Source organism: Natrix helvetica (assembly GCF_964273705.1).
Source record: "Natrix helvetica genome assembly, chromosome: Z".
Classification (NCBI taxonomy): domain Eukaryota; kingdom Metazoa; phylum Chordata; class Lepidosauria; order Squamata; family Natricidae; genus Natrix; species Natrix helvetica.
Window position 1 is genome coordinate 36964733 of NC_138554.1, and position 22748 is coordinate 36987480.

Below are 22748 nucleotides of genomic sequence, written 5' to 3' on the forward strand. Positions count from 1 at the left end.
TGGAGATTGAATTTATTATATTTAATCAGACAACAACTGATAAGAGATGGAATTAAAAAGCAAACATGGACATCTGATCCAGAATGAATTAATATTAACTTTTGGGATGATTTGGGATGATAAGATGCCATGGAAAATTTCCCATGAGCTGATTACAACAATAGTTCGTTAATAGAGAATTTTGAAACTTTTAACTTTGTCTTTTTTATCATTATTGTTTTTCCTATTAAATGTTTTGTCATTAATATAATATATGGATGATAGGTTAATAATTTGCAAATAGATTTAGTGGTTTAAAAAACTTTTGGGCCTGTTTTGTGAAGGATGGGAAATTAATATTGCAATGATGTATCAATTAGTATTCAACTGAGGGGATAATATGCATAAAATTTAGTTAGTTTATTTCTTGCTTTTTCTTTTCTTGCATTATAATATCTTTCTTGCTGGGTATTTTGTTTTTTTTGTAATCTGCTAGAGTTTTATATTTTATTTTTTTAAATAAAATAATTTACAAAAAAGAAAAAGAAATTCCAGGCTGCATAACAGTCAAGGAGCAGCTCATCAGATGTTGCTGAACTATATTTCTAACATCTTTCACCACTTAGTAAGTTGACTAAATCCACTGGGAGTTGTAGTGCAGCAACATTTAAAGGAACATAGGTGCAGAACTCATCCTGGTGATGCAATGATTAGAATACAGTATTGCAGGCAAACTCTGCCCACTGCCTGGAGTTCGATCCTGGTGAAGCTCAAGGTTGACTCAGTCTTTCATCCTTCCAAGGTCAGTAAAATGAGGACTCAGATTGCTGGGGAAAATATGCTAATGTTATGAACTTCCCAGGGAGTGCTGTAAAGCACCGTGAGTGATATATAAATCTAAATATTATTGCTATCAATATTGTTCATCAGTAGAAAAGTGCACAGACATCTGAGGGGAAGAACATCACCATCAACTACAAAGAACTAAGGGTTTGTTATTCTGCTGCAATCACCACCTTGCCTTTTTGACCTCTTAGTAGATATCATGGAAAGAAACTATAATCCCGGTTCTGGTACTCAGCATGCACTTATTTCAAACAAAGATGAACATTGCATCTTTTAAATTAATTTGTAGTTTACCTCTAATAGAACTACCAGTAAAAGAATAGAATAAGCCAGAAAACATAGTTTCTCTGTAAAAGTGAAGAGCATTCCAAAGTAATTCATTGTATTGTACTTGCTTTTATGTTGGCTTCTTTTTCCCTCTGTCTCCTGGCAGTTCAAGTGGCTACCAGAAAGAATCTGCTGGAAGTAGTACACTGAGTAGTCGAGGTGTGAAGCGGAAACTTTATTCGGCTGTTCCTGGCCGCACATTCATGGCTGTGAAACCCTACCAAAGTCAGGGTGAGGGTGAGCTCTCCATCAGCAAGGGCGAGAAGATCAAGGGTACGTTGATCTTTGTGCACACCCTTGGATTGTCCAGGCATTCTTCATGAGTCTACAATATTGTTCAGCTTCTTTGGGAGAAATCATTTGGCTTAGCACAGAGGTTCTCAAACTCTGTTGTAGTGAGCCTCCTTGACCTGAAGGAGTAAGAAACTTGGTCCTCTCCAAGAAAGATCCTTTTTTAAAAAAAATTAGGAGACCTGATTCTTGAGAATCACCTGATGGAAGATGTCTGGGCAAGATTCCTGTGTCCAGGACACTTTGACTTGACCTCTCAAAATCTCCTTCACTTTCTTTAAAGTGCGGAGAAGGGCAGCAGGAAAGAATCTTTAATCCATCCCTTTCAGTTGTTTTGAATCCTTCAAGCCTTATTGATTTTCACCATCTAGAAATGTTCTGCCAAGGGAAATAGGTCAGGTGAAGACTTAATGGGGAGAAAAGTGAGGACATTTAAAAAACAGAAGTTGCTCCACATGTTTTTTGATAAACATGCATACAATTCATCCCACCAAAGTAAGGAAAACCATACTTAATCCTTAACAGAACATGAAAACAAAGAGTGATATATATATATACACACACACATTTAAATGGAAGTGGGATTGAGGGTAGGAAGGACTTTAGACCTCTCTAAATTGGGTGGGGGGCTGCCTCCTACTTCATGCTTTGAGAACCTTGTGTTTGGCTCAGCTTAAAAGCCAGGCTATTTGTGAGGCTTGGCTTGTGTTTGTGTACATGGTTTCTTGTTGGTGTCTACAATGTCTTGGTGTGTATCAGCCAGCTACATGTGAGTGGTTCATGGCCTTTTCCTTTGTGTGTATCTGTGTCTAGAGAATAGTAGCAGGGTTAGAATTTTGTAAAACGAGGAAGTGTTTGATATAGAAAAAAAAGGATAAATCTGCATTATTCTAATGAAAGATGAGAAGTTGTGTTATCCAAGCTCATATTATTTGTCCTGTTAACCCAGAACTTTCTAACCTAATTGGAAATAGATCTCTAGAGTCTTAGGCCAGAGGGTTTTTGCATAATCTTGATAATTTAGATAGCGATGCAGAGATTGAATCTTGAGGTTTTGTCTAGTAAAATAATTTCATGGTTCTTTTTATCCTTTAACGTTGGAAGTAAAAATCAAAAGGCCTTTTCACTTGCAGAGACTGTGATGTTCAATGAAAGATATTCTTAAATAATGCATAATGAACCCCAATTCTGATTTACTGATTCTTTGAATACTGCTCCTAAAATATGTAGAGCTCTGAGAGACAAGCAAGTTATCCCTTCAGTTTATATCTTTTATTTTAAAAACCTCTATATTGCTTGAACATATTATGCATGATGCTACCCCCACCCCCAAACAAACCATGTTCCATTTTTATTTGTATTCCGGTTGAATATCTATGCTCAGATTGTTTTAAGCAGATTGCTTTAAAAGATTGTGGCTCTTGCAATAATGTCCAGTAAATCTGAGGTTCAAATTAAAAAATACAAGCCAGAAATCTACTGCTCTAATTCAGGAATGGAAGACTTTTTTTCTGTGAATGATTATGTTTCTTCATATATAAAAGCTGGCATGATACTATCAGTGAGGGTCAAATCCCAGAATGGATATTACAGGAACCAAATTTATTTATCTTTCTCAGCCCCTTTCTTTTTCCTGCTCTCTGCCTAGCAAACTGCCAGATTGCCTTTACAAATATCCAAGTTGATCTCTTGTTTTGCTAAGAGCTATTTGGTGCTCTTGGCTCTTCCCTAAATTGATGGTTATGCAGATAATCTATGAAATTACTGGAGCGGCGGGATACTACACATCCTAAGATAAGAGGCCTGATTTCAGGTTTTCACTTACAGTAGAATAGAGTGGTGATCAGATGCAGAAGACGAAAAGCCTCCTGCAGATTTAATATAAAGAAGGAGGAATATTAACATGTATAGTTGGTGGAACTTTCGTGCCATGAGATGTTCCTTTTTTTGTTGTCCGATTTATTTCCAGTTGAGGGAAATGTAAACAAAGATTTAGAACAACACAATTATGGCAGTGGCCACATACGAGTGAATTTAATAACGGAAGGTTTCTATTGCAGTTAACCCTTCCCTCCTTCTTCCCTCCCATGAGTGCAAACTATTGCAAGTCCCCTATTCTGTTTTGTAGAACAAAATTAAAAATGCAAAGGGAAAATGATGGATATGAAAAAGCAAATAGGAAAAAGAGCCAATTTCATTTAAAGCACTCTGTGCTACAGTGCGCTGGGGCTCAGGTGGCAGAGTTTAAGAGCCGCAATGCTATCCTCTTCCCATCACTCAGCCATATCTGCTGAGTTCATCAGTCATTTCCTTTCCTTGGCGAGCAGAGCTAATGGGTCCTTGGCCCACTAAAGGTTTGGTTTTCTAAGGTATGTTAGGGGACTGTATCCTTATATCAACAGGCAAGTAAGATTCAACGGACAGTCAAATTGTTGTTTAACAAAGAGTGCTGGAATCTAGGAACCTCTGGGAAATCTCAAGGCAAGATTTTAGTACAGGCTTCAAAAATAGTCCATGCTTTAAAAAAAATTTGCAGCAAATTAAACTCGGTTATTCTGCACATAATCTTCTAGGCCAAAATCTAGGCCAAAAGACTGTGGATCACCTAAGGAGGATAGATGTTACTAGGTGTAGATTTGGGCTAGGCTCTTGCACCAAACTGGCTATAGGGAAATGACAAAACCGCTGGCCTACCCTCATACAACCCCTAGTTTCTTTATGCCCCTAACAATGCCTATCTCCTTTGCAGTGCTGAGTGTTGGGGAAGGCGGCTTCTGGGAGGGACAGGTAAAGGGTCGTGTAGGCTGGTTCCCCTCAGACTGCGTGGAGGAAGTGCCCAACAAGTCCCAGGAAGGGAAGCAAGGTAGGTATTCCAGATGATGCCTTTATTTATTTGTTACAAGTGCTTTTATGCCGCTTCAATCACCTGACTCTAAAGTCAGACTTAGAAGATAGAAATATGTTACAATACCGTCCACACGATCAGAATTTACCAATATGTCAGAAATAAAAGCAATCAGCAATTAAAGTATTATGTAATGTCATACTACTATAAAACATCAGGCAACAAAGATTCATCCCAAACTCAGGTATCTTTATCGTCACTCAATTCACTCCCTATTGAATAAAAAAATCTTAAAAAAAAAACTTTCCCGAATATTAAAAGTGGGGGTTTAGTTCTCATGTCTAATGGGAGGTTGTTTTATAGGAAGGGGCGTTCCGCAGGGAACGCCTGCCTCTGAATCCCGTATACCCTACAAGGAATGATGATTCTCAACAATCTTCCTGTACACGCAGTGTTTGAATGGGCAGCTTCTGCTTGGAGTATGTGGTCTCAGCAAAGATCAAGCTATGTAGTACTTTAGAGATGATCACCAGCATCCTGAGCTGTTCCCTTGTTTGTGTACTGTACACAACACACACACACACACACACACAGGGCACTTCACTTCTGCTGTTTCTGAATACTTTATTCAATGAAAATATGTATCCCTTTTCATGAAATGGAGTAAATTTTTGTCCCATCAAAAAACATTATTTTGCTAAATAGTTTCATATCATTTCAAGGACACTTTCCTTGACATTTTTGCTACACATAATAACAAGTTCATGTACCAAGGATAGGCAGCAACAGGATAGGGGAAATCCCATAGTTTGTAAGTGTACAAGAAGTCTTTAAGAAAGAAAAAATCTAAGAAAGAATGAATTAACAAGTCTGGTGAGCACTGACTATTGATTTTATTTAATTTTTTTTAAAGTTGTGCTTGGTGGGGAAAGGTAATAGAATGGAGTAACTTAAAAAAGAACATAATAGCTTATTGGAACTTTTACTTTTTATTTATGCAAAAGACCATTTTGCCAATACAGCTCCATTTCTTACCTATGACATAGAGAGACACTTTCATCATTTTGAGAAGGTAGACTAGCAGAATTCCTAGAAGTTTCTTGGATTATGATTAGGTTTAACACTCACATAAAAGGGAGCCTTTTCTCCCCCCCCCTTTTTTTTTTTTGCACTCACAGCTGCTCTGGAACTATCCCCCCCCCCAAGCATTTTTTGTTGATGGATATTACATCACAACATTGCCTAGGAATTTCAAATTGTGTTCCACAGAACTCCAGGGCTCCGTGAGAATTTGAGGGTTATCACAAAGATTTTTTTTAAAAAAAAGGTTTATACAGTTATATTTATTTATTTATTTTGGCTCTTGATCAGAGATGCTGGGCATTTTTTTTTCAGTAGGTTCCGTCTCCAGGAGAGGTTTGAAAATGCCTGACATAACTTACTTCCTTGGCAGTAGTAGGGGGAAATGGGCATCTATGATATAAAATGGGTTTATACCTCTGAAAATATAACACATAGAACATAGAATAACAGAGTTGAAAGGGACCTTGGAGGTCTTCTAGTCCAACTCCCTGGTCAGGCAGGTATCCCTATACCACTTGAGACAAATGGTTGCCCAATCTTTTCTTCAAAACTTCCAGTGTTGGAGCATTCACAATCTCTGGAGGCAAGCTGTGACAAACTGTTGTCAGTTGAGGACTACATATAAAATAATAAAATAAAATAAAATAAAAACATATTTGAATGGCCAGGTGGAAAAGCATCTCAACGCTGAACCTCAAAACCAAATCCCTGCTAACCTCTCTCAGCCTCTTAGGGTCACATTATCTCTTTTAATACATCAAAATAGAACTGCCTTTCATGGAAGTAGTATGGGAGCAAAGTGTTCCAGAATATTCCCATTTTTAATTGGGGGCGGGGGGAGAAAGAGAAGTGGGGAAAGAGAAATGGCAAAGCAGCCTTTATTGCAAGATATTAAATTAGTATTTTTCAACCATGGCAACTTTAGGATATGTGAACTTCAGCTCCCAGAATTATCCAGGCCGCATAGTGGGGCCTCTTTTTGTTAATTTTTTTTATTCTCTCTCTCCTCCCCTCTGCCATCACTTTAAATTATCATTATCATTAATGCCCAATCAAAAATATTAGAGTAGTATTTAATTCCCTCCAAAGAACTTCAGAACTTATGATATTACATGTCTTACTGATACCTGAAAACCATAGGGGTAGATTACAATATGGTGAAATAAACATACGCAAAATGTAGTTCTGCTCAAATCTGTTTATCTTTCCACTATAGATTCTCTTTCAAAATGCTGGGTTTTGGAAGGAAAGAGAAGGAAGGAAGGAAGGAAGGAAGGAAGGAAGGAAGGAAGGAAGGAAGGAAGGAAGGAAGGAAGGAAGGAAGGAAGGAAGGAAGGAAGGAAGGAAGGAAGGAAGAATTAAAATGAGTTATTTGATATGAGCAGTTCCTAACAGTATCAACAGTGATTAATTTTTCCACAATAGCAGCTTGATGAAAAGAAAGAAGACAGGAACAAAAAATGGTTGCAGTTGGACATCTTTTCCGGTGATGCATTCAGCGTAGTGTTGTTTCTGTCTGTCATGTGCAGCTGAACATTTTACAAACAAATATAAGAACACATACAACACATGATGCATAACACTTCATACTACTGAAATATTCCTTGGCTTCTGTTTTCAAATCTTCTCACATAAGTTTCCAGACAAAATATTTTACTATGTAGTTGTTGTTCCCCAGTCATGAGATTTCATTGAAATCCAGACAATGGTATTTTTATTAGTGAATTTTCACAGCCTGGATCTGGTGATAATACTTAAAACAACAAAAAAGGTGTTATACTAAATACACAGTATTTGTCCAATATGTGATTACACTTAACACTTGAGCTATACCAGCTGCAGTGCGTGAAATGGCAGCCTATACACATATTGTGCCTTAAGGTTCACTACAGAAAGGATGCAGTTTCCTAGCTGGAGAATTTCAGAGAGATGCATGTGAAGCATTACTAATAGTAGCAGAAGAGAGTGATTTATATATATATAAAAACCTCTCTCTCATAAGTTGAGAAATTGTGACCCTTCCACTGTCATGAATCATAATTTTCAGCAGACCAGCCAGACTCTATTGGTGATGAAAACTTCTATATAGAAATATCCAGAAAGTTACAGGCTTCCCATTCCTGCCCTATTTGGAGATGTGCTCACTCAAAGACTAGGTAAGGGGTCAAGGAACTAAAGGCAAGAGGATAACTAGGGACCTTAAGTTCTGCATGATCACTTTTTATAGATCTCTGTGGCCATCTATCTTCTGAATGTGTTGGGATTTCAACTCCCAGAATCTGTGGTCAACAGGGACAATGGTTACACTATTTAAAGAGTTTCTTGTCCGAACTTAGAAATGAAAGCCACTAGACAACTTCTGCCCAATCATTCTCTAAACCCAACTGAGCTCACAGGGTTATTGTTGTGGGGAAAATAGAAGAAGGAAAAAGAATTAGTTATGTTTACTATCCTGAGATATTTATAAAAATAAAATAAAGGTGGGATTTAAAAAATTTTTTAAAAAAAGGAATCAGGGAAGGCTAACAAAACCAGAAGAGTAATTTTCTGCATATAATTAACTACATTATCTTGAGTAATTTAAAGAGGGTTCTCTTTAAATTTATAGCCGTTATCTCAAGATGTGCATAAATAAATCATTGCTGCTTTTTGTCCTCCTTTTGGAGTTTTATCTCGCTGGTGTTAGTTGTTGGTTGTTGTTTTTTTCTGGATTAAAGAGAGACACACAGGGAATATGTTCTTTCATATTTTAGACCTGAACACAGTTCCTTATCATAAATAATAGCTGTTAGTGAGAACTCTGACAAGAATGGACAAGATTTTGTGGTCAAAGTCGTTGTTTGAAGAATGACAAGCACTATATCATGCAGGGTTTTGATGTAAAGGGGATGGGTTAATACAGTGTTTCTCAAACTTGGCGACTTTAAGTCCTGTGGACTTCAACTCCCAGAATTCCCCAGCCAGCTATGCTGGCTGGGGGATTCTGGGAGTTGAAGTCCACAGGACTTAAAGTCGCCAAGTTTGAGAAACACTGGGTTAATATATGAGGGGTGGAGGGATTAAATTATATTAAGTCTATTGGAAGTTATATAATGGTTTTCCTATGTTTTCTATTTTAGCAGGAAACTGAAAATTAGCAATGCAATGGGAGGGAACTTAGAAAGCCCAAGAAAAGAACTGGCTCTAATGAGCCATCTTTGGCTTAAATTCAAGTATGCATTATCATTAATACTAATCATCCATGATGTCTTACAAAATATAGATGTGTGCTGGTAACTAATACTGTATAACTATTAGGGAGAAAATGCAGCAGTTTACAGGAAAGTTGGAAAGTATGCATTTGATTTCCTTTTATTCCTTTTCTTTAACATGACCTTTTTCCATGGACATCTTTTTTCACTCTGCCACCATTAGCTGCCCTAAATCTATGCTGCCTCTGAGCAGCTACTGGAGGAAAAGTGTCCTGAACCCAGAGAAAATGCTACTTTGGTTTTATATGCCCCTCTGCTCTAATCCCACCCCCTCTCCACTTTGCTTTGCAGAGAGCCGCAGTGATAAAGCCAAACGACTCTTCAGACACTACACAGTTGGTTCCTATGACAGCTTTGATGCCCCTAGGTGAGTGAATGATCCACAAAAGTTAGACCATCTGGGGTGATAGTAAAGTACAAATGTGTGGATATGCAGATTATAATTCAGAAAAAGTTTTGGTAGGTGTTAATTGTGACAGCTTCCACAACATGACACTCTCTTGATGTTTTGGGACTATAACTTCCAGAATGCTGGCTGACAAATTCTAGATATTTGCAGTTCCAAGATCTCTTAAGAGAGCCAGGTTGAAGAAGGCTGGCATGGCATATTGAGATCATAAAGGTCACTATTTTATTATGATATCATTACATACATATCCAGACCTCGTCCGTTCTTTTGTATTGAACTTCAAACTCCTTCTAATATATTTTCCCAGCTCTGGTGTATTCTAAATATGTGGGACTTCGATTGCCATTATCCAATGCATTTTTAAGGCTACCATGTGATTTTTATTCTGGAGGGTCTAGTGCAGAAGTGTCAAACTCAATTTCATTGAGGGCCGCATCAGGGTTATGTTTGGCTTCAGAGGGCCAGAATGGCCATAGCTAGGGTGGACACAGCTGGCTTGAGGTCATCGTGTCAGTGCCTGTGGTGGCCTGAGCGCTTTGCCAATGAAAACGGGCTCTCGAGTTCTGTTTCCAGCCTCCTGCAATCTCTGCCAGTGAAAATGGAGCTCCATGTGCAGCCCTCTTGAACTCCGTTTCCGGCTGCAACTGCCTCCTGCAACCCCTGTGTGGCCCTCCGGAGCTCCGTTTTTGCTGGCAGAGGCACTGTGGGCCAGTCACTCACTGTTTTCAGGTGGCCTCTTGGGCCAGATCTAAGCATCCCGTGGGCCAGATCTGACACCCAGGCCTTGAGTTTGACACCCCTGATCTAGGGGGTTCAGAAATTACTGTTTGTTTGTATATTTAGTAATTCAGTAAATCTGAAACAGCCACAGGTTGAATCAGGATATTCCATGGAATTGATACACTTCTATAAAATGTTCAAGAAAGTTTGCAAACCTACACCTATTTCCTTGTCAGAATACCCCACTGAGCAAAGCAGGAGTGTGCTTAATACTGTTGCATAGGATTTCCCTGTCAGGAGGATTTGAATTAAGCTTGAAAAATGATCCTATAATAGGGATTAAGAGAAACTGGTCACTTACTTGTAGTCCTACAGAATGTAGTCTGGTCACTATCATAAGTCATCTCACGTGATATGTTCGCCTGAGTAATAGAGTGATGTATCTAGTTTGCTCTGGCAGTATGAATTGTGTGAACATGGGAAGTGGGCCGCCAGGAAAAATATATATTGTGAAATAGGACTGCACAGTATGATTTAAGTTCTTTCTAGTCTGGTGATTATGGTATATTAAGTCTTTGAAAGCATCATAAATTGAATTATGAATAACACTTTAAAAAGGAGAAATAGGTGTGATAACCAGTCACTGGTTATTTCTTTCAAAGCCTAAGTACTAGTGAGTTAGCAATTATTATGAAATCTTGTGTAAGAGTCTTAAACATAAAGAGTTTAATGTTGGTCTAATGTAGAGCAGCTCACCTTATAGAGCCTATGGAACTGTGAAACTTTTTCTTTTGATTTCCTGAGAAAGGTTATTTTTCTTTCAGCTCCTTTTCCTTAAAACATCTTAAGCTATAATGAATAATGACTAAAATTAAGTAACATTTCTGAACAATAATCAAGGTCCAGTTTCCCTTTCCTCTTTCTCCTAAAGTGGTGAAAACAACAGAGCTCTTCACACATAGATTCTCACCTTTTCACCCCAAAAAATCCTCTGTGAAATAGTTAGAATGCAAGTAAATGGTGTCAATTGTTCACACACTAAATTTTATAGTTAAGCAGATATAGACTTACGTTTACTCAAGACTAGCTATTACTAATAGTAGAAATCTTATTGCTAACTTCACTGGTTTCCTCAATAGCTTATCAAAGGATTAGATGGCAGCTGATGTGGTAGTTAAATGATTACTCAAAACATGGAAAATATGTGCAAAAGTTCATTTATTCCAGTAATGCAACTTAAAAGGTGAACCTAATATATGAGATAGACTCATTACATGCAAAGCAAGATAGTTCAAGCCATGATTTGTCATAATTGTGATGATTATGGCTTACAGCTCATGAAAACCCCAAATCCACAATCTCAGAAAATTAGAATATTGTGAACAGGTGCAATATCCTAGGCTCAAAGTGTCCCACTCTAATCAGATAATTAAGCCATAACACCTGCAAAGGGTTCCTGAGCCTTTAAATGGTCTCTCAGTCTGGTTCAGTAGGAATCACAATCATGGGAAAGACTGCTGACCTGACAGTTGTGCAGAAAACCATCATTGACACCCTCCATAAGGAGGGAAAGCCTCAAAAGATAATTGCAAAAGAAATTGGATTTCCCCAAAGTGCTGTATCAAAGCACATGAATAGAAAGTTATGTGGAAGGGGAAAGTGTGGAAGAAAAAGGTGCACAAGTAGCACGGATGACCGCAGCCTGGAGAGGATTGTCAGGAAAAGGCCATTCAAAAGTGTTGGGGATTTTCACAAGGAGTGGACTGAGGCTGGAGTCAGTGCATCAAGAGCCACCACACACAGACGGATCCTGGACATGGGTTTCAAATGTCGTATTCATCTTGTCAAGCTGCTCTTGAACAACAAACAACGTCAGAAGCGTCTTACCTAGGCTAAAGAAAAACAGACCTGGTCTGTTGCTCAGTGGTCCAAAGTCCTCTTTTCTGATGAGAGCAACTTTTGCATCTCATTTGGAAACCAAGGACCCAGAGTATGGAGGAAGAATGGAGAAGCGTACACTGCAAGATGCTTGAAGTCCAGCATGAAGCTTCCACAGTCTGTGTTGATTTGGGGAGCCATGTCATCTGCTGGTGTTAGTCCATTGTGCTTCATTAAGTCCAGGGTCAACGCAGCCATCTACTAGGAGATTTTGGAGCACTTCATGCTTCCTTCCACAGATGAGCTTTATGGGGATGCTGACTTCATTTTCCAGCAGGACTTGGCACCTGCCCACAGTGCCAAAAGCACCAAAACCTGGTTCAATGACCGTGGGATTACTGTGCATGATTGGCCAGCAAACTCGCCTGACCTGAACCCCATAGAGAATCTATGGGCCATTGCCAAAAGAAAGATGAGAGACATGAGACCGAACAATGCAGAAGAGCTGAAGGCTGCTATTGAAGCACCCTGGTCTTCTATAACACCTCAGCAGTGCCACAGGCTGATAGCTTCCATGCCATGCCGCATTGAGGCAGTAATTGCTGCAAAAGGGACCCAAACCAAGTACTGAGTACATATGCATGCTTATACTTTTCAGAGGTCCGATATTGTTCTATGTATGTACAATACTTGTTTTATTGATTGCATGTATATTCTAATTTTCTAAGATTGTGGATTTGGGGTTTTCATGAGCTGTAAGCCACAATCATCACAATTATGACAAATCACGGCTTGAACTATCTTGCTTTGCATGTAATGTGTTTATCTCATATATTAGTTTCACCTTTTAAGTTGCATTACTGAAATAAATGAACTTTTGCACGATATTCCAATTTTTTGAGTTTCGACGGTATGTATTCATAATGTGAATGTGTAGAGTGGTACAGTGTACATGTGATACTTGTAAAGAAAAGTGTCTAGCTTTGAATTGCACATTCATAGTTATCATCTTGAGTTTTTTTTTTTTCTTCCTGCTTAAATGTGGTCAGGTCCAAAATTGCTACTCATATGTGTTTTTAATGTGATGTGAGTTACGGGCATTATTTAAATTAGTAATGCATGTGAATCAATCATAAATTATATTCAGTTCTTAACCATTTCAGTTTCTTTTTTTGCCTCATCTATTAATTTATGACCACAGCAATAATAATTTAGAAAAAGTTTTGGTAACTACAATGGAAAATGATCCTCTTTCCCCTCTGTATTTCTCATAACATGCAAAAGGGATTCTTTCTGTGCTTCACAGAAGACTAACAGAATAATATCTGCTCTGTTTTCGCTTACATATGGAGGAGGCAGCCAATTTTTTATCTCTGTTATTAGACTAATTACAAGAGCACCCACTACTTCCAGATTGAGTTATGTGAATCGTTGACACAGCACTTGTAATTTAGAAAGTGCTTTATTATTTTGTACCTTGATTAGTCTCACAAGAAGCTTGGGAATTAAGGAAGAATAGACTGGCTCAGCATTTGAGTTTGAGCCTCCCACTCCATCTTCAGCATCGTGCTAGCCCGCATGTTGGGTTTGGTAGTTGCTCTGCCACTCTATGGTAAGGCTTTAATATTTCCCAGGTGGACTCCTCATCTTAGAAACCAGTAAAAGGGCAAAAAGAAAAAAAATAGGAGGGGAGAGGACTCCTTTTAATAATTTTATATATTGTGGAAAAAAACCCTGCCCAATCCAATCCCCAAGGACTACTAACTAAACTCATCTTCCATTGTGAAACAATCTAAAAATCATAGATATCTTCCATTAAAATTCTTCAATGCTCTGTTCCTAATCCAGATATTCATGGATTTCATCACTCTGGAATCTGCTGCTTTCCCAAATAGCCCCAGAGGTTTGCCTGCTCACTTCCTAAGTAAAGACTGTGTCACTTTGTTTTCAGGTGTCTCAAAAATTATGGCTTTAGGTTCTTTCCCCTTTTCAAACTCCCAAAGAGCCAAAAATACAGACCCGACATCAATATTTCTGAGCTAATCCCTCCAGTCTAAGCTGCTGACTCGGCGACTCTTTATTTCAAATTTCCCAGGAACAATGCTATATCAGATGTTTTAGGGCACCCAGGGATGCTTAAGGTGTTGACTCAGTAATCAGATGCTGTTACTAAGTTAAATCCATAGGTGGGATGTTAGCAGAAAGCACTTTGAGGTGGATCCTCTCTGACCCATAAAAGACTATGCTCTTTTCCTCTGCCCTCTACCAGTGTCCTTGACACTAACCAAGAACCCAATTCAATCAATTAATTAAGAAAGGAAGAAATAGCTTTCCCCCATCTTATGTCTTTCAAATGTGCTGGGATTATAACTTTCAATATACCCAGCGCATGGGAAGGGTACTAGATTTAGAACAACACTCAGAAAAGTGATTCTGCATACCTGCAAGATGGATTCATGCAACTTATTTCACCATGTTCAACATTGCTGTTGCTGTTGTACATATAGCCAGGGTAGGATCAGTGACGGGCATCCTCAGATAATTGCAAGGGTTTGAGAATTCTGGAAGGGACCCTTGATAATAACAACTGATTTTCTCCCTGCCTGCTATGCAGCAATCTAAACTCCATACAGCACCCCAGAGTGGTACGGGTTGAAATTGCAGGGTGTGAGGTACTTGGTGCCACTTCATTAGAAGACATATAAATGGCAGTAATGAATACAAAAGGCTCCTTTAAACTTGAAGCTGCTTCCACAGTGTAGATCAGGTGTTAATTATGCTGCCTGATCTGTCCTAGGGCAAACAATGATAATTTTATCGTCCCTCCTACTTGAAAAAGTTGTTATAGGTGTTAGATACTTGTTCTAACTATAGTGGTTTCCACCAAGGTCCTCTGTTCCAGCAGGAACAGAGGTTTAATCCTATTGGTTGAAGGGTGTGACAACTCCCTATAAAAGGGCTGCTGTCAGACTCAACCTTCGCTGGATTATTCTCACTTGTTGTACTTAATAAAGAGCTTTTATTACCATTAAGCCTGTGTGTGCCTATCCATTACCCAATCTAACACTGGCGACGAAGGTGGGATTGGAAGGCAACTAGGTGAACCAAAAGAGTGTAGCAATCCAGCAAGTACATCAGCGCGGCTTCGTCAGCCATTTTTGAGCGGCAAACTCAAAACGCTCTCTGAACACAAAATGGCCATGCACGCCCCACCAACTCCGTATGACCCAGTCACCGAGCACTGGGACTTGTACATGCTACGATTTGATTGCATCCTTGAGGCAAACGACCTCATGGGCCTTTCTGAAGGCCGCAAGAAGAACATGTTTCTTGGATACTGTGGCCATGTTCAAGACAGCGAAAGACCTCTCAGAGTCAACACCGCTGCAATCAGTTGCCTGGTCCGTGCTCCAGCAAACGTTGAGGACCCATTATGCCCCCAAGCCATCCAAGCACATTCGCCGGCATGAGTTTAACATCAGGAACCAGAAAGAGGGTGAGTCGATTAATAAGTACGTTGCTGCGCTTTGCAAGGCCGCAGCGTACGGCAAATTCCGAGACCTGGACAAGCTGATTCTGGACCGCATAATTTGCGGCGTGCCGGACATTAACCTACAGAGGAGGTTACTCGCTAAATCTATCCTCACTCTGCAGATCGCATTGGACGAGGCCAGGGCGTCCGAATCAGCCATCAAATCTATTGAGACTCTGCAGCGCCAAAGCGTTCCACAAGACCAGCGAAAGACTACACGTGTACATTGCGAGGCTGCAGAGCCCGAGAGCTCAGAGGGCAAGGAAGATGACAGCTACCGCATGCGCAATAGCCGCCCCCAGCCTGCACGCAAATTTAAACCGCGTCTCCTGCCTTGCGCTAGCTGCAGAGGAGACCATGCCAGATCAGCTTGCTGTTTCCGCGACGCAACCTACCAGCGCTGCGAGCGAAAGGGGCACATCGCCAAGGTGTGCCGGAACGAATTCCCTGTCACTACCTGGCAGCCTAGAAGCGCACCAAACCGCCAACAGAGGCCCAACCAAGGGGCCTGGCAGAAGCCACCACAGCGCTCAGAGGGCGACAATAGAGTCATCTACCACACGTCATTCGGCCAAGTCCGCACCAGGCAGCCAAAAAAGCTGAAGGTCACAGTCCTCATTGAGGACTCTCCACGTGAGATGGAGATCGACACCGGGTCATCGCTGACCATCATGCCGTGGTCTACCCTAAAGCAGGCTATTCCTAGCCTAAAGAAGCAGCATCTTCGCACCCCTGACATCTGCCTACACGATTACCAGGGAAACCGGGTCCCCATTGTGGGCCAAGGCACCTTCCAGGTGAAGTTCAAGCAGTTCAGCGGGAAACTCCCAGTGACAGTGGTCAGTGGCAACCTGCAGAACCTCCTAGGGCTAGATTGGTTCCAAGCCCTGGGCCTAGAAGTGACCGGTATCAACGCCTCGAAAGATGACGGCGCTGAAGCCATCTTTAAGGAGTTTGAGAAGTCTTTGGCACCGGTCTGGGTAAGTATGTGGGGACTCCAATTTCCTTTAGTTTGGACCCCAACATAGCCCCAATTAGGCTAAAACCCAGGAGAGTACCTTTTGCTCTCCGCCGAAAAATTGACAGGGAAATTGACAAGCTCGTAGGCCAGGGAATCCTAGAGCCCACGCACACTGGGAGACCCCTATAGTGACACCTATCAAATCTGACGGGTCTGTCTGCATCTGCGCTGACTACAAGTGCACAATAAATAAAGCGCTACAACAAAGCACCTACCCTGTACCCATTGTACAGCACCTCCTTCATTCATTAGGCCTCAGAAATTTTTCCGCAAAATTGGACATGGTGCAGGCATACCAACAATTGCCTGTAGATGGCGCTACGGCAGAGGCCCAAACCATTGTGACACACAGGGGTGCATTCAAATGTCACCGCCTGCAATTCGGCGTTATTATTGTCCCTGGACTGTTCCAAAGCATCATGGAACGGCTTTTGCAGGGGATTCTAGGAGTCGTCCCCTATTTTGACGATATCTTGGTATCGGCTGCAAATGAGGCGCAACTTTTAAACGTGTACGAACAGTTTTGGCTCGAATTAGAGATAAAGGCCTCCGTCTCCAAAAAGAGAAATGCCAAATCAACGTGCCAAGGGTTGAATTCTTAGGGTACCTAATTGATGGCTCTGGAATTCACCCAACCACATAAAAAATTAAAGCAATTCCGGACGCCCCCACACCTCGCAATCAAAACGAGCTGCAGGCGTTCCTCGGGCTCCTTAATTTCTACAGTGTCTTTCTTAAACAGAAAGCCACTGTTGCTGAGCCCTTACACCGTCTTCTGGATAAAAACGTGAAGTGGTCCTGGGGCAGAGCCGAGGCTGCCGCATTTGTCGCGGTAAAACGACTCCTGTCATCGGACTTCTTTCTGGTACAATACAGCCAGACCCTGCTGTTGGTGCTAACCTGCGATGCTTCCCCATTCGGCATTGGCGCCGTCCTCAGCCACCACATGCCCAATGGAATCGAAGCCCCTATTGCATTTTGCTCCAGGACCTTGTCCGCCGCAGAGCGGAACTACAGCCAGCTGGACCATGAGGCTTTGGCTGCAGTGGCTGGAGTAAAGAGGTTCCATGAGTATCTATATGGCCGGGACTTCGAACTGGTTACCAGACCATAAGCCATTGTTGGGCTTACTGACTGGGGACTGACCTACTCCAGTATCATTATCACCTTGCATGACCAGGTGGACCATCTTCTTAGCTGCCTATTCCTACCACCTCATACACCGACCAGGTTCAACTTTGGGGCACGCTGACGCGTTAAGCCACTTCCCACTGCTAGAACTTCTCGCTGACTCTACCCCTGAGACGCCAGTCCTCCTCATTGACTGCCTTGAGACTGGGCCTGTCTCGTCCAGTGACGTTGCCCATCACTCTGCAAAGGACTCCACCATCAAGCAAATTTTGAACTGCATGTGGAGGAGGTGACCCAAGGGCCTGTTGGGTCTTATTTCAAAGTGTATTTTACCAAACGTGATGTGTTATTGGTTGTTAATGGCTGTTTACTATGGGGGGACCAGGTCGTTGTTCCACCCAAACTGCGCATTGCAGTATTAGAGGCTTTACACGTAGGGCATCCTGGAATTGTCAGGATGACGTCTTTGGCTAGGAGTTACGTGTGGTGGCATAACATGGACAGGGAGATCGAAGAATGGGTGGCTACCTGCACACTGTGCCAGGAGTCCAGATCAGTTCCCCCAGAGGCACTTGCTAAGGAGTGGGACTGACCTCAAGCACCATGGTCTAGGGTGCACATTGACTTTGCTGGCCCAGTTCACGGCCAGACATTTCTCGTAGTTGTGGACACCTACTCAAAATGGTTAGAGGTAGTCCTGATGACCTCCACTATGGCAGAAGCAGTCATCAAGGTGCTACGGAGAGTTTTCTCTACGCATGGCCTGCCCGACGTCTTGGTCTCAGACAACGGGTCCCAATTCACGGCCATGCAATTTGAGACCTTCCTAGCAGCTCAGGGAATCAGGCATGCCCTGGTCACGCCATTTCATTCGGCCTCCAATGGTCAGGCGGAGAGAATGGTGAGATCTGCAAAAGAGAACCTCTCTAGGATGGGCCCGTGAGATTGGCAAGCACGGGTTGACTACTATTTGCTAATTCAGCACATCACACCCAGTGCCACTACAGGGAGAAGCCCCTCCGAGCTTCTCATGGGTCGCTGGCTAAGGTCCCACTTAGACCAGCTACACCCCAATTATTCTGCCTCATCGCCCCCAGACTCCACAAGCAAGATTCGGACATTTAGCATAGGGGATTCAGTATATGCCCACAACTATGCCGGGGGAACTCTGTGGATTCCTGCCACAGTGATAGGCATCACCGGCCCTCGCTCTTACCTCCTAGAGCTCGAGGACGGTAGGAATTGGAGAAGGCATATTGACCAACTCCGTGGCCGCCTCTCCAACTCCACTCTTAGACAACCAGAGGTAACTCCTGCACGAGTTAGCCAAAGCCCTACCCAAACGGAGCAAACATTCACTCCTTCCATGGCCAGCTCAAGCCCGAGGGTACCGGGAAATTTATCTGGTTATGTTGCAGGCCCGAAGCGAGCTCTGAGCGAACCAGCTCTAGAAGCTCCAGCTGCGGCCTGTAAAAGGTCCCAGGAGTTTCCATCAAGCGCAACTGCGGAGCAAACAGGTCCGTCCGACCTGTCGAAGGAAACCCCTCCTACTGAACTGCGCAGGTCAGGCAGAGCTACCCAAAAGCCCGCCTACCTGCGTGACTATGTAACAAGTAGGATTGTTCCATCCAAGAGGGGAGGGATGTTAGATACTTGTTCTAACTATAGTGGTTTCCACCAAGGTCCTCTGTTCCTGTGGGAACATAAGTTTAATCCTATTGGTCAAAGGATCTGACAGCTCCCTATAAAAGGGCTGCTGTCAGACTCAACCTTCGCTGGATTATTCTCACTTGTTGTACCTAATAAAGAGCTGTTGTTACCGTTAAGCTTGTGTGTGCCTATACATTACCCAATCTAACAGTAGGACTCAGCTAGCCTAAACTAAAAGTCCTGTACAAACACTCCAGTCCACAAATGAAAAGAACCAAGCACCAGCAGCAGAACCTCTAGAGAAGGTTGAAATCAGATGCAGACTGTGATTACCCAAATCCCCAAATCTGTATTTATCTGACAAACTTTAACTGGTTTAAGTGGCCATACAGCTTTTCACAAGGAATCTTGTATTTACATGGGCAAGGATGCATCTTAGGCATGTTTGGGGAGAAAAATAAGAATTTGAGGTAATGGCTAAGGAAACAAATATTTTTTAAAAGGACTTTACACTGTTCTCCCTAATAACAACCCTCTAAGGACTATTATAACTTTTTGTGTAAAGTATAGTTTGTCTTCAAATACACTGATGCATCTACTTAAGATTTAATACTCATTTTTAAAAGTCATGCAAGCTATATTAGCAGCTTAGGATATTTACTATTTAATATTTACCTATTTAAATGAAATTACCTTAGTATTTTAGGGAAGATTGGCATTTTACATTATTTCCCTTATTCTGGTGTCCTACATACTGACCAGAGGAGGACAAATGATCTAATTCTGTCTATAATACAGCACAGTTCTGCAGTGAATCAACAATGATTTGTGATTCCCAAACATTATAGATTAGTGAAACAAGTTGAGTAACAGTATGTGTTTGTTTCAGAGGTGGGTTGCAGCTAGTTCGGCTAAGATAAGCAGAACTGGTAGTAGCAGTGGCAGGAGGCTCTGCCCACCCACCTGTACATTTCTGCGCATGTGCAGAAGTGCCACGAGCGCACACGGGAGTGTGCCAAAACTGGTAGTAAAATGATTAGCAACCCACCTTTGGTTTGTGTGTGTAATGGGACATATTTATCTATATGTATTTACACATATACAAGCATATGTATGGATAAAACACTGGTCAGAAGCCACATTCCGACATGATAAATTAATATTAATTAGGTTAATAACAACTGATTAGAATTGTACATAAAACAGTCTCTCACACCATTAATAGACTCATCTCCACTTCCCCCAAAACCATGGCTTTCATATGCATTTTTCTAGTCTGCTCCCTTTAACTAAAGAGTGCCTCATTTCTCCAAATACAAAACAATTCTTCCCACTTCAGAGATAACTGAATGGAAGAAACCCTTGTCTTCCTTTTATTTATTTACTGCAATTTATTTACCATGTAATTTATATGTCACTTTAACCCAAACAAGATTTGAAACAGCCGAGTGACTAAATATTTTGGGTAAATACAGTAATTAACACAAATGAAAATTTTCTCCAATTCCCCACATCTGTCTGTCTCAAGAAACCCTGCCCACTTTGCATCATCCAGCACCAATTCTCTTCCTAACAGCCTTCAGCCTCCAAAAGGTTCCTGTGTCTACCCCATATTTCATACTTTAATAGGAAACTCTGGTGCTAACGCCTACCTACCCTATTGTCACTAGTATCCTCCTTTGTGGCCACATGCTGTTAGAAACATGTTCTGGTGCCGTTTTCCATCACCAGCAGTTTCTTTCCCCCTCTTTAACAGCCCCTGATTCCCAACTGTGACTCTCAGTTTCAGTTCACAGTCTTCCACAGTTCAGTTTGGACTCCGCCACACACTCCCGCCCTTCCCGTCCTGCTGGGTCCTTCTGTTCTGCTCTTGCTCCCTAGTGAACTCAGTTATTCCGAGCCTCTAAGTCTCTGATGCTCCAATTTGGCTGTGCTGCATTCCATCCTTTTGGCAAATGTCCTTGAGCTCTGCAAGCAGGAAGTATGTCCCAGACTCAGCTGGCTTTCAATCTGAAAGCAGGATCACTTCAGCCAGAGCTCTCAGTTGCGATGCTTCGGGGTCTGCACATCCTACGCAAGCACACCCCTCCAGCTTTTCAACACAGGGCTTGCATGATTGCTGCCTGGGGGGTTACCTACCAGCGCCAAGTAATCCCAGAACTTTTCAAGACAGCAACCTTTGCTCTCAGCCAAACAGTGAAGATGGAACATACCAGGGTGCCAGCAGCCACTTGAGCCATTTGGGCAGCACCATGGGGCCAGAGGAGGCTGGGTGAGTGGGCAGGGTTTAAAGCCAGTGGGGAGGGGAAAATGCAAGACTGGGGGAGGGAGGGTGAGAAAGGACTACAGTAAGTCCTTTGGAGATGGGGCGAAGTAGTGGGAGACATTTCCCCCTTCAACGGAATCGACTAATTTTTCTTAAGTGTTCTTATCTTATCCTGTAATCAGTGTGAACAAAATTGGAAGGAAGGGGGAGGGGGTCTTGCGTGTTAGGGGAGGATATTATAGTAATCTAGAAATGAGAAGAGTTGAAACTAAAAAATGTAATAAGGGCAAATCAGGAGATAAGTTGCCTGTTTTTGAGAAAGGGGGAAAGATGAGAATGGGCAATTTTTTTGACAGCTTGTGCATCTTATATGATAAAGGACTGTGCATTAATTCTTCATAATGCCAGAGATATTACTGAGCATTATGCGAGTATGATGAATGCAGATACAATGCATTTTTGGTTTTGTCCCATGTATCAGTTCAGTTGCAAAACAGGAAACACAGCATTTATTTCTCAACCTGTCAGATGCAGGTATCCATTCACTTTTATGAATTAGACTTTTAGTCTGGCATATATTCTACATCTGAAGGTGACATGTATAGCTGGAGATTCCTCCAGTTTTCACACAACAGTAGCCCTGTAAAGCAGACTGAGAGATGGTGACTGACCCAGAGTCACCTCAAGAGCATCTGAGGTGGAGAGTAGACTTGAACATTTGTCCCTTCCTACTCCGGCATTTTAACCAGTATACACATTTGCTTTCATTTGTTCTCTTACTGAAATGTTTCTAGCTAGCTTTTTGTGAATCACACTAGCTGCTGTTTAAAGATAAGCTCTGGCTTTGTGAAGATAAATACTTTACCTGAAATGCTGCAGAGGAAAAACATTTGGGATGGTGTGCATGCTTAGTTCTTAGTTCCTAGCAGAATATTGTCCAGAGAAGAAAGTATTAAGCCAATCCTGGCTCTATTATTAGGCACAATAAGCGTCTCTCTCTCAAGTTCTGTTTTTTCTTAATTATTAGAGCTTTGTTATCTACATTTGTATGAAATGTGAAGTTTATGTGTAACCTGAGTGATAATTATCATTTTTAATGAATATATCGTAGCTCTTTTGGTCATTTCACTGTGTCTATACCTATACCTATGTGTCCCCATACAAGATTATGTACACATTACTATATGTACATGTTACATACATTTCACTGCTCATCCATAACAGCATGCAACATTCATGCTTGCAGTATTGTAGAAATGATAATGTATATTTTCTCACAGGTTTATAAAAACCCTTGACTGCTAGACTAGATTTAGGTCTCTCAACAGAAGTCAGAGAACCACAGTTCCTCAGATGGCTGTTCATAAAAAGAGCCTTTAAAACTAAAACTCTCTTCCGGTGTGATGCAAGATTCCCAGAGCTGGAAGGATGGTTTCTTTTCCCACAGAATTTAGGCAGAACCTCAGTAGGGGGTTGCATTTGACCTTATTCAATTCAAATGTTTGGAAAGTGAAAGGTT

General features: G+C 41.5%; 1 protein-coding gene across 2 annotated transcripts in view; it reads left to right on the top strand.

Annotated features, from left to right (window-relative positions):
* Positions 1-22748, top strand: part of SHANK1 (SH3 and multiple ankyrin repeat domains 1) — a gene marked incomplete at its 5' end in the record, with an annotated part of 83479 nt that overhangs the window by 27175 nt on the left and 33556 nt on the right. For both annotated transcript variants that reach the window (XR_014176782.1, XM_081970815.1), the window contains 3 exons: positions 1259-1425; positions 4193-4306; positions 8914-8989. Coding sequence is in view for 1 of the 2 variants with exons in the window: in XM_081970815.1 (XP_081826941.1) it covers positions 1259-1425; positions 4193-4306; positions 8914-8989 (357 nt within the window). The remainder of the gene's footprint in view (positions 1-1258; positions 1426-4192; positions 4307-8913; positions 8990-22748) is intronic.